The sequence below is a fragment of the Eucalyptus grandis genome, chromosome 3, assembly GCF_016545825.1.
Source record: "Eucalyptus grandis isolate ANBG69807.140 chromosome 3, ASM1654582v1, whole genome shotgun sequence".
Classification (NCBI taxonomy): Eukaryota; Viridiplantae; Streptophyta; class Magnoliopsida; order Myrtales; family Myrtaceae; genus Eucalyptus; species Eucalyptus grandis.
In genome coordinates this window covers 47942479-47958717 of record NC_052614.1, presented here as the reverse complement: position 1 = coordinate 47958717, position 16239 = coordinate 47942479, and the positions used below count along the sequence as shown (strand labels likewise).

The 16239-nt window shown below is 37.2% G+C and overlaps 2 protein-coding genes across 3 annotated transcripts; both read left to right on the top strand.

Moving 5' to 3' along the window:
- Positions 1 to 3644: 3644 nt before the first annotated feature.
- LOC104450907 (disease resistance protein RUN1) lies at positions 3645 to 7846 on the top strand. The gene is made up of 5 exons (XM_018875908.2): positions 3645 to 4300; positions 4964 to 5101; positions 5710 to 6825; positions 7025 to 7285; positions 7374 to 7846. Exons 1-5 carry the CDS (start codon positions 4274 to 4276, stop codon positions 7806 to 7808), a joined length of 1977 nt encoding a protein of 658 aa, XP_018731453.2. The 5' UTR covers positions 3645 to 4273; the 3' UTR covers positions 7809 to 7846.
- Positions 7830 to 15701, top strand: LOC120291540 (disease resistance protein RPV1-like). Of its 2 annotated transcripts, XM_039309141.1 has the most exons (5): positions 8626 to 8758; positions 10839 to 10924; positions 12419 to 13510; positions 13708 to 13968; positions 14062 to 15701. In XM_039309141.1, exons 2-5 carry the CDS (start codon positions 10883 to 10885, stop codon positions 15532 to 15534), a joined length of 2868 nt encoding a protein of 955 aa, XP_039165075.1. In that variant the 5' UTR covers positions 8626 to 8758; positions 10839 to 10882; the 3' UTR covers positions 15535 to 15701. The 2 variants fall into 2 exon arrangements, with proteins under 2 accessions (XP_039165074.1, XP_039165075.1); XM_039309140.1 differs by lacking the exon at positions 10839 to 10924 and having other exon boundaries at positions 7830 to 8758.
- Positions 15702 to 16239: the final 538 nt, after the last annotated feature.

Genomic DNA, 16239 nt, shown 5'->3' with positions numbered 1-16239 from the left:
AGAAAATCACTGTAAGACTTTCAATAAGTTTTTTTTGGTCGAAAATACTAGTACTTTCGTTTTTTGTTTTTGTTTTTTTTGTTCTAACTCCTCTCTTCTGTGTACATCTAGTACTTTCATTTACTAGAGGAAAGTTTGTGAACATCTAAACATGAAATATCCGCCACAATTTAAGAAGATGATAGGCTGCTATGGGCTAGCAATAAGTCTAGGATCAACTCAATTATAATTGCAAGATACAGGCTTCGCTCAAACGTACCGGCAGCAACAAATAGACCAAGTCTCATTATCCTATCAGACACAGAACACTAGGGACCAAAATCTGGAAATTGAACACCCTCCCCAAAATTTGTATCTTTTTGTGTAGCGTATGCGAAAACGCTATTCCCACAAGGAGAATCTTTTCAAGAGGAAAACTGTAGCTGACCCTATGTGGCCTCTATGTCACCAAGCTCTGGAAACAACAGAGCATATTTTCCTCCTTTGTCATTGGACAGTAGCCATACAGTTGGATTCAAGACTACATAATCATATTTCAAACCAGAACATTATCATAATGGATAAATGGATCGTGCGACGTATTGAATCACGCACAAACCTACCTTCAAATTAGGAACTCGCGGCGGTACTGTGGTATAATTGGAAAGCACGAAATGTCCTCCAGTCCCACCGACGGGAATCAAGCTTAGTCATTGGCAACGCATTCGCAATGAACACAAATTTCTTGATATGGAAGGAAGCAAACTGACCAAAGCCCCTAGGACGTTTGGGCCTAAATTGAAGATTGCGAGAGGAAACTGGCCCATCTCAAATTTGTTCGCTTAGCCCAATGTGCGAGAGAGGCAAATCAGCTAGACAGATCGAATAGCTAAAGCCCATAGTAAAAAAAAAGGACTTCTTTCTACTTGGCTGTCTAATTTGAATAAGTTTTTCTTTTTTTTTTTCTATATAAGTTCAGTAGAAGATTTTTTATTTTTGTTTTAGCATAAAGTTCAGTGGAAGATTAACTAACCCATTTGGATGGCAATTTAGGAAGTCCGTAAAAATATCGTTGGGGGCGAGTAGTAATTCTCTTGAAAAGCTAGTTCCTAACTTACCTTCTATGCAAAGGAAATAATTTAATCAAATGAAAAACCGTTGCTTGAAGACTTCGAGAAATTCCAAAAGTATATGTTCCATCCACAAGCTCTCAATTTTTAGATACCTTGACAAGGAGAAAAACTTTATTACTTCTAAATGGTAGAAAACCATGTTGTGATGGTCAAGGAATGAAATTCTGGGTGTGAATTACACGCAAGATATATATTCAACTATTTGCACTATTAAATTGAACAAATAATTAGATCATTCAATTGGGTTTTGAATTCTACATTATATATAATTCGTGAGGTTAGTTGGGCCATGTAATAAAAATTTAATTGCGAAAATCTGATTTTGGTGTGATTTATGAAAACAATTCGTTAGGATCGAATTTCGAAACAATAATATCTATCCATTGAATTAAAAACAGTCATTGATTACCTCTTATGGATGGAACTTTTGTACTTCTAGCGAAAATTTGAATCTTATTTTTATTTTCTAGCTTTATTAGAACGTGGGTCAATTTATAGACCCAGTCCATAGTCTCGATTTAAGTATCTCTTCATCGAGATGTGAGCTCCACTGTAAAAATAAGAAATATTTCATTTTAATTAATTCTAGTGGAGCCACTCCTTTTCGCCCTTTTTCTTTCGTCCTTATCGTCTTTTCCTGTCCACCGCCCACTGCCGCTGTCTTTTCTTGTCGACAAGACATGACCCGACGTTTTCTCCCTTCGCTCGCTGCTCACGCGCCATTAGCCAAATACTGTACGCCTAATTTGCTGAAGAGCTTTGAGAGCGCCATATGTGGCGAGTGTGGGCTAAATTGTCAGGCCAACTCTTCTCTCTCTCTCTCTCCTCGCTGCACGCGCGCTCTCTCTCCTGCCTCATGCACCTTCTCTCTCCTCTCTCTTCTGTCGCCCCACTTTTCTCTCTCTTCTTCTGTCCCCTCTCTTCTCCTGCACGTTCTCTCTCCTCTCTCCTCTCCCCCCCCGTACACCTCCCTCTCTCCCTAAAAAAGAACTCCCAGCGTCACCCAACAAACAAGAAGAGACGAACAAAAACAATCATCTCTATTCCTATCTATAAATTCGATTTCACCGTTTCGATTTCAATTGCCGATTTTTCTTTTGGGTGCGTTTTATATTCGACCCATTTTAGGCCGCTTTTATCTTCACCGGCGCTAAGAATCGGGGCTTCTTGGAGGGGCGTAGGTTCTCCACCTCGTCATTCACGCTCCAAGGATTTTATTATATTTCATTCAGTTTTTAGTGATTACAATAATAAAATCAAATATATTCACATCATATTATATATGTTGATTAATATAAATAATAAATAATATAAATAAACAAAAAATTTATAAACGGAGATGGTAACAACTTTTCATGATACTCTTGCCTATCTTATTTTTATTTTCTTATTTTATTTTATTTTTTTCTTTTTTAATTGATTTCTTTTAATTTATCTCTTCCCCATTTATCATTCTCTAATAAAATTCTATTAAATAGTAAACTGTACTAATATACCCTAAAATAGTAATAAATAGTTATATTTATATATAGAATTTGTATTTATAAAATATAAATATAAATAAGATTAGAATAAAATAACTAAATTGTTCTTTTGAATTTCTTATATTAGAATTCAAATATTATTTATATTGAAATATAAACTTACTTTTGTTAATCTAATAAGTTTATTATTTAAAAAAATAATTTTTATTATTGATATTAGAAATTCTATTGATCTTTATCTCACCTCACACTCGATATAATTTTATTCAATTTATATTTTTCTTATATTGATTTTATCATGTTTTGAATTAGGACTAAATGCAAGATATGATAAATTTTATCATATTTTGAATTTTATCATAATTTCCAAATGCAGCCTAAGAGTTTTGTATAAGATTACGTGTAGAAAATTAACCATTACAAGTTAGGAAATCCACAAAAAAATCATTGGGTGTAAGTAGTAATTTTTCATATGACAAAAGAAAAAAAGCAGTAATTCCTTTTGAACAAAAAATGACATCACAGTTCCAGAAACAAATGTTCCATCTATAAGTATACGGGGCTCTATTTGTAGATACCATGACTATGGAAATTTTTTTATTACTTCTCAAATGCAGAAAACCATTTGTTAGGAGTCAAGGAACGAAATTTCGGGCACGAATTAGATGTGTGCTACATATTCTATTATTCATGTCATAAAAAATCTAACAAAATTAGATCATTTGATTGGATTTTTAAATTTTATACTACTTGATTTATAAATTAGCCGAGCTATTTAATAACTTTGTGATTGGCAATAATTTAATTTCAATGTTATTATATGAAATTTAAACAATAATATCTACCCAGATAATTAAAAAAATTCGGTGATTACCTGAATTTTATTTTCATGAGGGAACCTTTCTACTTTTGGTGGAAATTTGAATTTTCTTTTTGTTCTCCAACTTTTTTTTTTTTTCACAAAAAGAGAGAGAGAGAGCACGTGCCATGTGCTGCACGTGCTATGCGCTCTGCCTTCTCAGACAAACAGCGTCACAAAAGGGGAAGCATGCGCTATGTGCTCTGCCTTTCCAGACGCCGGTGAGGTTCCCCGAAATAAATTGCAATCGGTCGTGGCCGTTCTAATTTGCAGTAACATCTCTACTTATCTGGTAGCTTTCGGCTGCATAGCGATCGAAATCTACTTGTGCTGAGCTGGTGCGACTCCGGTGATTCATTTTCTCTGCTACTGGATGAGATGGAAGGGTGCGGCTATGAAGTGTTCTTGAGTTTCCGAGGACCGGACACGCGCGCGGGCTTGACCGATCATCTCTATACCTCTCTCATAGATGCAGGAGTCCGTGCGTACGAGGACGACGAAGAACTCCGCGTGGGTGAAGACATCGGCGGGGATCTCCTTCGGGCGATTGAGCAATCGAAGATCTTCATACCCATCTTGTCTAAAGGTTATGCTTCCAATATTTGGTGTCTTAAGGAGTTGGCCCTGATGGTGGAGTATCGGAAAAGGGAGGGACGGTTAATTTTGCCCATTTTCTACGATGTCAGTCCATCCGAGGTTCGACTCCAAATGGGAGGTTACGGTGCGGCCTTCCGTTTGCACGAAATGAAGAAGCGATTTGACAATGAGACCATCCGCGAGTGGAGAGCTGCTCTCCAGGAGGTTGGAAGTTTAAGAGGATGGGACGCACAAGACGAGGCTTACAGGTACCTCATTATCTTCCACCCTTGATTAACCACATGATATAGGAGACCATGAAATTCAGGTGCGAAGGCTTTTTTATTGAAAATTTTCTTTCTTTTTTTATCGTGGAAAAATTGTAGCTACATCGGTTCCCTTTGTTTGAGTAGTGTATCAACAATTTAATCTGACATTAAATATTTATGACACAAAATATGAAATAATTTTTTTGTGTATTTATGTAATGAGAATACATATTAATGTTCGTCGAAATTAGCTTATGTTGTATGCTGAAAGTTAAAGGATCTCTTATTTGTAATTCATGACACTTGAGACGTGTACTATATGCTAATGATAAGGCTATTTTGAGAAGATGAAGCTTGTTAACACATCAGAAATACGGTAAATATCATCAGCCTATTTTCTTCTAAATAGCCAGATATAGTTATCAGCTACTGTAGTTTGACGGTTGGGTAACCGTTCGAATGCTGCACAACGTTTGAGCATCTGCCTAGCATGTCCATAAATTTATTCTTCCGGATCAATGCAATGCGGTATGTTCCATTTGCAGTTGCAGTTGCACTTTTTGTTGCATGCCCTGGCTTCCAGAGACTGCTATCAACTCCTGTTGTCATAGATTTCAGCTAACTTTCTACTTTGCCCTGGCCTTCTTGTCATTTTTTCATTAGGCGCAAGGACTACTTGTTAAACAGGTGGTTACCGAGGTTTTAAGAGAGCTGAAGAATTTGGAAAAAAGTCATCTAGAAACTATACCGCTCAAGATGCAAAATGAACCGTCTGCTCCAAGCATATTACTTCCACGTGAGGTATCTATTCATCAAAATATGAATTATATACTCTCTTAAATGCCATTTTTTTGAAAAGAAGTGTCTTTCTCATTCAGTGATAAAGTAAATGACACTAATTAATTGCGTACTTCTGTCTCAAATTTGAGAAAGAGGAGAATCATAAGTAGCATGGCGATAGTGTGCCATTTGAATTTGAAGATATGAGTTCTATTTCCATAATGCTCATTTGCTAAATGGAACTTATTTACACTTCAGAGATTAGAGCGGCATTAATTTCATTAGAGTGACCATTGTTGTGGTGTGCATATCAAGTTTCTTAAAAGTTGAAATATCTGGTCAGTAAATAAGCAGATCCAACTTCCAAGATAATAATTAGATTAAATGACTAGCTAAGTTTCCTTATTAATATCGTATTAGATCAGATGTCAATTTAGTTATCAGAGTATGCTAGAATAAGTGTCTGCACATTTTTTGCATTGACAAGAAAAAATTTATGACAAATGAATATCTTCTATCTATGTGTGGGACTGAAGCAATGTTGTAAGAGAGAGACTGATCAGGTGATATTTGTTCTTTTCTCCGTCTACTTATAATACTTTGCTGAAGAAATTCTGTTTTTCTTGCAGAGCATGGAGAAAATGAAAGATGAAGCTAGATGGCAAGCAGCAGATATGGAAACCTCATATGGGAATTATGCAATTTTACCTGTTCAAAATTTAGTTGGAATTGATGATAAGGTAAAACACATGACCGACTTACTGGAAATGGAAGTCAATGATGAGGTGCACATTGTTGGAATCTATGGAACTGATGGAATTGGCAAGACAACTCTTGCCAAGGCTGTATACAAGTGCATCTCTTCTTGTTTCGACAGTTGTAGCTTTCTTGCAGAGGTCGAAGAAGCCAAAAATTCTCATGGTATTCAGTTTTTGCAAAATAAGTTGATACATGATATCCTTGAACAAGATTGCGAAGATGTTTCTTTCGATGAAAGAATAGAAGATTACCTGGATATATTTTGTGAAATGAAAGTTCTAATAGTTGTTGATGATGTGGAAAAGCCATCAGACCTTCATGCTATTGTAGGGGACCACCTTCATTGGTTTGGTCCAGGTAGTCGAATAATTGTGACTTCCAAAAATTGTGGAATTCTCAAAGAGTATGATCCCGAGAAGGCTCGTACCTGTTTGGTTAGTGCATTGGATAATGGTCAAGCTTTTGAACTTTTCTGCAGGCATGCATTCAGGATGCAATCTTCAATTCCAGATTATGATGGACTCACGAAATGGATTGTCAATGCTACAGCTAAACTACCATTAGCAGTTGAAGTCCTTGGTTCATTTTTGCGGGGTAAGTCAATACAAGAATGGGAAAATATGAAGAAGTCGATGGAAGTACGTATGATGAGTTATCAAGAGACTTCGGTTGGTCTTGAAGAGATATGGGATATATGTTACAAAGAATTAGATCAACAGCAAAAAGATATATTTCTGGACATAGCATGTTTTGTCTTTGGTGTGGATGCCCGAACTGCTTCATATATGTGGCCCAATTGTCATCTTCCATCTTCTGGTTGCATTCTAATGCCCTTGGCAAAAATTGGAGAAAACAATGAATTGCAGATGCACAGGTCACTAAGATGCCTTGGCAAAAGAATTTTAAATCAAGAGGGATCTGAAGGTCCAATTGGGAGTAAATTTTCCATACAGGATATGTTTCCAAAAGCAATAAGCAGGAAGAAGGTAAAATCTTTTGGTTCTGTTTGTTCTCGGCAAAACAAACATCTTGACATATGGTCTAAAATTTCTTCTTTTCCAAATTTTCTCAAGGAATCATATCATATATGTACTCTTCAGCATGTAGGGCAAGGAAAGTATCCTTTTTTCTGATGGGCATTTGCTTTTACAGCTTCTGATGATTGTGTTACTTTGTCAAATGTAGGGAATTGTAAACGTTGAAGCTCTCTCATTCGACTTCACAGCTGGAGATTTTAAGGGGATGCAAGGCATAAGATTTTTCAAGTTGAATAACGCAAAAGTTTCCGGAGATTTTGCAGATGCATTTCCGAGTTTAAGGTGGCTCTGTTGGCAAAGGTGTCCTCTGGAATTTGATGCAACAAATTTTATATTAAGAGAGTTGGTCATTCTTGATCTGTCTTGGAGCAAAGTCACAAAAGACTGGGGAGGTTGGACTAAAATCAAGGTGGTTTAGTATTTAGTTGTTTTATATTTGCTTTCTCAAATTAAATATCCGCAAATTGACCTTGTGGGTTTCTGTTCTGACTGTACAGATGGAGAAATTGAAAGTCTTGAATCTTACCGGGTGTTCTGGATTATTGATCACTCCCAACTTCTCCGATTACAAAGATTTGGAAATCCTGATTCTTGAACGATGTTCTCGTTTGGTGAAGCTAGGTCCTTCAATTGGCCATTTGACACGTTTAGTCTCCCTGAATTTGAAGTTCTGCTCCCAATTGCACGGGTTGCCAGAGGAACTGGGTCGGATGACAGCTCTGAAAGAACTTTTTATTGACGGGACTTCTGTACGGCATATCCCCAATTCCATAGGCAATTTGATGCAGCTCGAAATAATCAGCTGCTTCAAGTGCCTCTCATTGACTTACCTGCCTAGTTCGATTTTTATCTGGCTGCTCTCTCTGAACTCTCACTATATGGTGCCAAAATTACTGAGCTCCCAAGCTCACTGGAAGAGCCGCTTAAGCTAAGACGCTTGTCGTTGGGGGAGTGCCGTTATTTGGAGGAACTTCCAGATTCAATTGGTGTAATGGAGTCATTAGAGGAGTTGGATATATCAGCGACTGGTATCTCTAAACTCCCTCATTCAATAAGATATCTGAAAAGCTTGAGAGTGCTGAGAATGGATTCTTCTCTCATTCGAAAATTTCCTGGAGAGATTGGGAATCTAACCTGTCTGGAAGAACTACACGCTTCCTGGTGTCGGAATTTGGAGGGGGCCATTCCCAGTGATATCTACAAACTACATCATCTGAGATCATTGACGCTGGGGCATTCCAGTATATCTAGCCTACCCTGGGGAATTTCCACCATCCCTGGTCTTCACACCCTGGATTTAATTCAGTGCAATGAAATCGAAAAGTTGCCGGAGCTTCCTCGTTCTCTAATTTGTCTGCGTGTGAGTTCTATAAGGATGGAAGCGATGCCCCTTATTAAAAATTTAAAGAAATTGGAGGAGCTGTGCCTAAGTGATGGAGACCTGAAAGCACGCCAACCACCCTTTGCGATAGAAGAGATTGAAGGGCTTGAAGGGCTTGAAGCCCTGAAGAGGCTAGATATATCAAACTGCAACATACGAAATCTCAATGGGATTGGCCAGTTAACCTCACTGAGGATTTTGATTCTATCTGACTGTGATGACCTCTGTTCACTTGATCTTTCAAACTTGAAGTCACTGAAAGTTTTAGAGATCAGACGATGCCAAATGATCCATCAAATTGAAGGCATAGAAAAATTGACATCTTTGAAAAAGCTGAATATCAGTGAATGTCCGGCTGAGAACTCGGTGCAAATACAGAATTTGTTAGAAGATGTAAGGGCACGTTCAGTCAAAACATGGGGGCGTTGGGACTTCAACAAACAAGGTGTGACGTATTTGAAGCGTAACAGAGAGGAGATTCATATGGATACATCAAATAAGGTGCGATATCTTCTTCATAATTATAGAGTAGATGTACGTGAATGGACGGGTTTGAAAATTGATTCGTTATAATTTCAGTTTGATGCTATATTTTGGTACCGCACATTGTAAAAAGTTAAATATTGTTCCAAAATTTATGGACTCAAATATATTTTTTAATCCAATGACGAAAATTTATCAGGGATGATCTTTAAATAATCTCAAATACATTACTGTTCCTTCCACATGTTCTTTTTAATTTGAAATGTTATTTTGTATAAATTTAATAATTGCACAGATAAAAGTTTTATCATTATAATTTTTAAATTTATTTCGTTGCTATATAATTGAGCGTTGGACATAATGTTATACCATACGTGTTTTCATGATTTTTAGCAATAATCGCCCTATTAAACTTTGGTATTATTGCGCATTAGACCGTAAACTTTCAAAAGTTATAGATTACCTCCCTTCACCCCCCCCAAAAAAAAACTTTGATTTAAGTTGCATCCATTAGTTTTTCAGCACGCGTAGCCGTCACACATTTTTTGCTGTTTTGCTGGTGCATGCATATTATTAGTAGGCTAGACTAGTTTCTATTTTTGGCCACCAATGGGCTTGACTAGTTGATTTTGCAACATACAGATTTTCATAAAGTGATTTGAAATAATGTATCCCATGGTTATGGATTTTTCTTTCGAATTGTAGAAAATAGAACTCTTTTTTAGTTCCAAAATGCAAAACAATTGGATTTATACTAGTACTGTAACTGAAATAAATAATTACCATTAAAAGATAGTAGTACATGAACTGAAGTACGTCAAAACTATCCCGAAAGAATAGATTAATGTTATTAAAGTGAAATTAAAATGAAGAATTAATATAATTACGTGAAATATAGAAAAAGGAACGGAACTAGACATGGAATTAGAATAAGCTTGAGCCTTACTTTTTTTTTTTTGGCTTTACTTGGAGGAGGTGCATTTTCGTTTCACATTTTTCGACGGCCTTTTGCTTTTACTTGGGGAATGTTTGGAGGGGATTTTGCTTTTAGCTTTAGGGTTTTACGTTATTCACTTTTACAGTCAGAATTAAAATTTCATTTAATCTAGCAAATCTTTACAAATGTTAAATACTGATAGTTAGAAAGAGATTCAGATGATTTAGTTGTTTCCATTTCGGTTTGAGTACTATGAGTTTGAATTATTCTCGCTTAAGACCCTAAATAATGAAAAAAGAAAAAGAAAATTCAAAACTAAGGCCACGTATACTACAACTAGTCTATAAAATTGGTATACTAAGGAAAACAGAGAAATACGTTTTGGTCCTCATATTATTTGTGATTCTTTATTTTGTACATGTACCGTACTTTCTTTATCCTAATCTCTCGACAACTATTTCTCTTTTCCCTTCGATTTCATCCTCTAATGACTTCCTCATGTAAATGTGCTCGATAAACAAACGATTTGCTGACATGCAGGTGCCATGTAGACTAGTGTGTTGTTCATCTCCAGCTGGTTTTGCATAAAAAAGTCATCGAAGGGATGAATTTGAAAAAAAAAAAAATTGATATGGGGCTAAAATGAGGGGAAAAAATGGGACCAAAATGAAGAATCACAAAAAAAAAAAACGAGGAGCAAAATTTTATCTTTCCCCAAAAAGATTCCAACTTTATTCATCCTAGCGTTAGCAGCATGTTTTACCTCATTCCCCTAGTCGTCTTTAATCCCTTCAAATATGGATGCTGATCACTCACCCACATACCAATCATTTGCAATTCTTTCCCGATTGTTGATCTTTGTCAATATGTGCATGTCTCATGAAAAAATTTGCAAATGCCGACAGGCAACGCATGAATTGACAAGAAATTTGCAAAATCTGTAGCGAATAGACGATATTCTCAATTGATAATTGACATTCAATTTAAGGATAGAAGTACATGTAAAAGTACCATGCGACCAGAAGGAACCGATCAAGAAAAGCTCAGTACCTGCATACGAGAGTGTAGTATCGGAACATGCTTGTATTTGTAATTCAGAGAGAATATTTAAAAATTGCTTTCCATTAGTCCAAGACCATTATCTCTGAAAATTGAATGTAGATCATTTGACTTGGAAACAACACCACAAGGAAATGTGAGGAAAGATGATGCGGAAGGAACCAAAGAAAATTGTATGCATTTTGAAGGTAAACTGAACTTAATATCGATCATTGCATGGTCGGAGTCTAAAAATAGTCTTACCATCTGAATTTTTTAAGACGTTAGTCCTTTTGGCATAATGCTCATTTGCTGTTGGGAGCTTGTTTACTCAGATTAGAACAGGATTAATTATTACCGTGACCATTGTTGTCATGTATATATCAAGATTTCTTGAAAGTTGAAATATCTGGTCAGTAGACTAAGCATCCAACTTCCAAGATGCTAATGTCACCTAGGCTATGTTTATTTCACGTAAAATAAACGATTTGGAAAGTATTTTTCTAAGAATAACTGCTTGTATAGCATACAAAAAGGGGAAATTATCAAAAAAGTCCTAAATTTATTATAATTATGCCAATTTAGTTCCTTTGGCCAAATTTGGCCGGCCGATGTTGGTGTGGACGCTGGCCGACATTGGCCATCTAGAAAAACATTGATGTGGCAATTTTTTTAATAATATTTAATTTTTTAGAATTTTTTAATTAATTTTTCGTTTTCTTTTATCTCTTCTTCCTCTTTGGCTTCTTGTCCCCACAGTGGCCAGCAAGGCCACCCTCACCTAGATCTAGGTGAGGCCGCCTTCGCTCGCGGCAAAGCCATGGCAAGGTCGCCATGACTAGCCTCGCCTAGATGTGGGCAAAGTCACTTCGCCAGTGGCCCCTAGATTTGGGCCCACCTAGATGTGGGCAAGGTTGCTTTGCCAATGGCCCCTAGATTTGGGCGAGGTCGGGTGACCCTTGCTGGTGATCAGCAAGGGCTTCGCGGCCCTGGCCCAATAGTTGGTGAGCCTTGCCAACCATTGCAGGAAGAAAACGCCAAAGGAGGAAAAGAAAAAAAATAAAAAAATAAAAAAAAATTTGGTGAAAAATTGGAAAAAATAAAATATTATAAAAAATTGCCACGTCCAGACGACAAGCACCAGTTGGTGTTCACGTTAGTGCCGGCCGGCCAAATTTGACCGGATGAATTGAATTGACACAATTGCAAAACATTTAGAACTAAATTGGGGAAAAAAAAGATTGAATTGGCACAATTATAATAAATTTAAGACTTTTGGTAATTCTCTCCTTTAAAAAATAAAAAAATAAAAAAATCTTCATCGTCCATGAGATTATTTATGAATAAATTAGTCGATATTGAAAATATTTTCAATTAATTAATCATTTCAAATAGTATAAGTGATCGTTTTTATGAATTTATTTTTTGAATTGTTTATTTTTCACAAATTAAATGGAGGCCTAATTTGATTACAATACTACCTAAGTTTTTTTATTAATATTGTGTGAGTAGAAATTGAATTATGGATCAGAGATTGCTAGAATAAGTGTGCGTATTTTTGCATCAATAAGAATAACTTGATGATAAATGAATATCTTGTATCTATGTGTGGAACAAAGGAATGTTATAAGAGTGATCAGGTGATGTTTGTTCTTTTCTCCATCTACAATAGTACTTAGGTGAAAATTCTGTTGTTCTTGCAGAAGATGAAGAAAATGGAAGATGAAGCTGGAGAGCGACTAGCAGACGTGAAAACCTCAGATAGGAATTATTATACGATTGCAGCTGTTCAGAATGTAGTTGGAATTGATCTTCGTGCAAAACAAATCACCGACTTACTGGAGATGGAAGTCAATGATGAGGTGCGCATTATTGGAATCTATGGAACTGATGGAATTGGCAAGACGACTCTCGCCAAGGCTGTATACAAACGCATCTCTTCTTGTTTTGACAGTTGTAGCTTTCTCGCAGAGGTCGAAGAAACCACCCAAAATTCTCATGGTATTCAGTTTTTGCAAAATAAGTTGATACATGATGTCCTTGAACGAGATCAAGAAGATCTTTCTTTCAATGAAAGAATAGAAGATTTCGTGGATATATTTTGTGAAATGAAAGTTCTAATAGTAGTCAATGATGTGGAAGAGCCATCCGATCTTCACGCTATTGTCGGAGACCACCTTCATTGGTTTGGTCCAGGTAGTCGAATAATTGTGACTTCCAAAAATAGTGGAATTCTCAAAGGGTATGATCCCGAGAAGGCTTATAACTACATGGTTAGTGAGTTGGATGGCGGTCAAGCTTTTAAACTTTTCTGCAAGCATGCATTTAGGATGCAATCTTCCATACCGGATTATGATGGATTCTCAAACCGCATTGTCAATGCTACAGTGAAACTACCATTAGCAGTTGAAGTCATCGGTTCATTTTTGCGGGGTAAATCAATACAAGAATGGAAAAAGATGGAGAAGTCAATGAAAGCACGTATGATGAGTTCTCAAAAGTCTACGGTTTGCCTTGAAGAGATACTGGATATATGTTATGAAGCATTAGATCCAAAGCAAGAAGATATATTTTTGGAAGTGGCAAGTTTTATCTCTGATGTGGATGCCCAAATTGCTTCATATATGTGGCCTAGTTGTTATCCATCCTCTGGTTGCATTCTGATGCCCCTGGCAAAAATTGGAGAAAACAATGAATTGCAGATGCACAGATTGCTGAGACGCCTTGGCAAAAGAATGTTTGAGCAAGAGGGATCTGGAGATCCAATTGGGAGAAAAGTTTACATACAGGATAAGGTAAAAACTTTTGGTTCAGTTTGTTATCGGCAAAACAAACACCTTGACATATGGGCTACATTTTTTTTTTTCATTTTTTCTCGAGGAGTCATATCATATATGTACACTTTACCATGTAGGGCAAGGAAATATCCATTTTTTCGGATGGGTATTTGGGTTTACAGCTTCTGATGATTATGTTACTTTGTGAAATGTAGGGAATGGAAAACGTTGAAGCTCTCCCCTTTGACTTCACAGCTGGAGATTTTCAGAAAATGCCAGAACTAAGGCTTCTCAAGTTGGATAATGCCAAATTTTCCGGAAACTTTGAAGGTGCATTTGCTAGTTTAAGGTGGCTCTGTTGGCAAAGGTGTCCTCTGGATTTTAGTGCAGAAAATTTTTCGTTAACAGAGTTGGTCATTCTTGATCTGTCTTGGAGCAAAGTCACGGAAGAATGGGGAGGTTGGAGTGAAATCAAGGTGGTTTGAGATATTCATTTGGTTGATGTTTGTTTTCTTGAATTAAATATCTGCGAATTGACTATTTGCTTTTTTTCTGTTTTGGCTTTGCAGATGAAGAATTTGAAAGTCTTGAATCTTACTGGGTGTTCTGACTTACTGTTCACTCCCGATTTCTCTGGTTATGAGTATTTGGAAATCCTGATTCTTGAACAATGTTCTCATTTGGTGAAGCTAGATCCTTCAATTGGTAATTTGAAAAGTTTGGTCTCCCTGAATTTGAAGTTCTGCTCCCGATTGAACGGGTTGCCAGAGGAACTAGGTTGTACGACAGCTCTGAAAGAGCTTTTTATTGACGGGACTTGTGTACGGCAGATCCCCATCTCCATAGGCAATTTGAAGCAACTCGAAATTCTCAGTGGCTTAAAATGCTCCCCATTGACTCACCTGCCTGGTTCAATTTGTTATCTGACTACTCTCTCCGAACTCTCATTAGATGGTGCCAAAATTTCTGAGCTTCTGAGCTCACTGGGGGAGCTGCTTAATCTAAGGCGCTTGTCATTGAGGGATTGCCGTTATTTGGAGAAACTTCCATATTCTATTGGTAAAATGATGTTGTTAGAGAAGTTGGATATATCGGCGACTAGTATCTCTGAACTCCCCAATTCAATAAGAAATCTGAAGAGCTTGAAAGTGCTGAGAATGGACTCTTCTTTCATTCAAGCAATTCCTAGAGAGATTGGGAATCTAACCAAGCTCGAAGAACTACACGCTTCCTGGTGTCGGAGTTTGAAGGGGCCCATTCCCGATGATATTGGCGGCCTACATTGTCTGAGATCATTGATGCTGGGGCATTCCAGTATTTTTAGCCTACCCCCTAACATCTCCGCCATCCCTGGTCTTCACACCCTGGATTTAATTCAGTGCGATGAAATTGAAATGTTGCCAAAGCTTCCCCTGTCTCTAATTTGTCTGCGTGTGAGTTCTAAAAGGATGAAAGGGATACCCCCTCTTGAAAATTTAGGGGAATTGGAGGAGCTGTGCCTAAGTGATGGCCCTGATGGGGACCCGAAAGCTTGCCAACCTCCCCCAAAATTCTTCTCGATATGTTTTCCTAAACTGAGGAAACTAAAACTGTCTCTTTCGCAAGTTATCAAGCTGAATTTTGTGACGAAATATATTCCTCGGTGGCGTACCCTTCCTGGTTTGAGCAAAGAAGTATTTGAGACGTTGTCAGTGTTCAAGCTCTACGATTCTGCAATAGAAGAGATTGAAGGGCTTGAAAGGCTTAAAGCCCTGAAGAGGCTAGATATATCAAACTGCAATTTACGGAATCTCAATGGGATTGGCCAGTTAACCTCACTGAGAAGTTTGATTCTATCCAACTGTGATTACCTCGATAGTTTACCTGATCTTTCAAACTTGAAGTTGCTGAAAGTTATAGAGATGAGACGATGCGGAATGATCCATCAAATTAAAGGCATAGAAAATTTAACATCTTTGAAAAGTTTGAACATCAGTGAATGTCCGGCTGAGAACTCGGTTCTATTACAGAATGCGTTGAAGGTACTTTCTACGGTTACATGATGCTGGATTCTTCTCAGTTCTAACTGATATCTGTGCATGGCATCCACCCTGTTAAGGGAAGACGGGAGCAGCTTGTGGAAAAACTTAACGGAGAAATTTATTGGAGTCCGTTTTAATTTTCCCATGAAGTCCCTTCACAGACAAGTCGAGGCCAAATCAACCGCCATGAACAATCTAGGTGATTACACCGATCTCTTCCAAAAGGAAAGTTGTGCACCGGTTGATTTTCTCCTCAAAATTTCCGGTGGCAAAATCTTCGAGGCCTCAAGTATGTGCAACTTGCTGGCAGATTTGTCACTTAGAAAACTGGGTTGCTTTCATGTTGGTCAAAGCAGAAATGAAGATCCGTCTGGCTTTGGCGCGATCTGAGAGAGGCTTTATGACGTTATGCCTTTAGTTGATTGGACAAATATTTAGTTAGCATGTGTATATTCACTTCTAGATCAAGTTTATGAATTGCCCTGCCAAAATCAACGCTGTCACAGGCTTATCTTAAGGAAAAGGATGTTTTGCATCTTTTGACATGAGCGACATTGGTTAATTTTTACATCAATTCATGCTGGTCTTCTTTTCTGGTTCTTCTTTCAATTTAAATATAGTGTTGACATTTTAAAAAAAAATTATCGAACTATTTTAGTATTTCATAAGAAAATTGGGGATCATCAACCTAACTGATAACATCTATCTTTTCTGGTTCTTTCATTT

Bases quoted from the DNA above. Each gene is read 5' to 3' on its own strand.
- LOC104450907 (XM_018875908.2), top strand. From the start codon at position 4,274: ATGGGACGCACAAGACGAGGCTTACAG. The intron at 4,301-4,963 runs GTACCTCATTAT...TTTTTTCATTAG, and splicing joins GCACAAGACGAGGCTTACAG to GCGCAAGGACTACTTGTTAA. The intron at 7,286-7,373 runs GTGGTTTAGTAT...CTGACTGTACAG, and splicing joins GAGGTTGGACTAAAATCAAG to ATGGAGAAATTGAAAGTCTT.
- LOC120291540 (XM_039309140.1), top strand. From the start codon at position 7,868: ATGGAGTCATTAGAGGAGTTGGATATATCAGCGACTGGTATCTCTAAA. The intron at 8,759-12,418 runs GTGCGATATCTT...TTGTTCTTGCAG, and splicing joins ATATGGATACATCAAATAAG to AAGATGAAGAAAATGGAAGA. The intron at 13,969-14,061 runs GTGGTTTGAGAT...TTGGCTTTGCAG, and splicing joins GAGGTTGGAGTGAAATCAAG to ATGAAGAATTTGAAAGTCTT.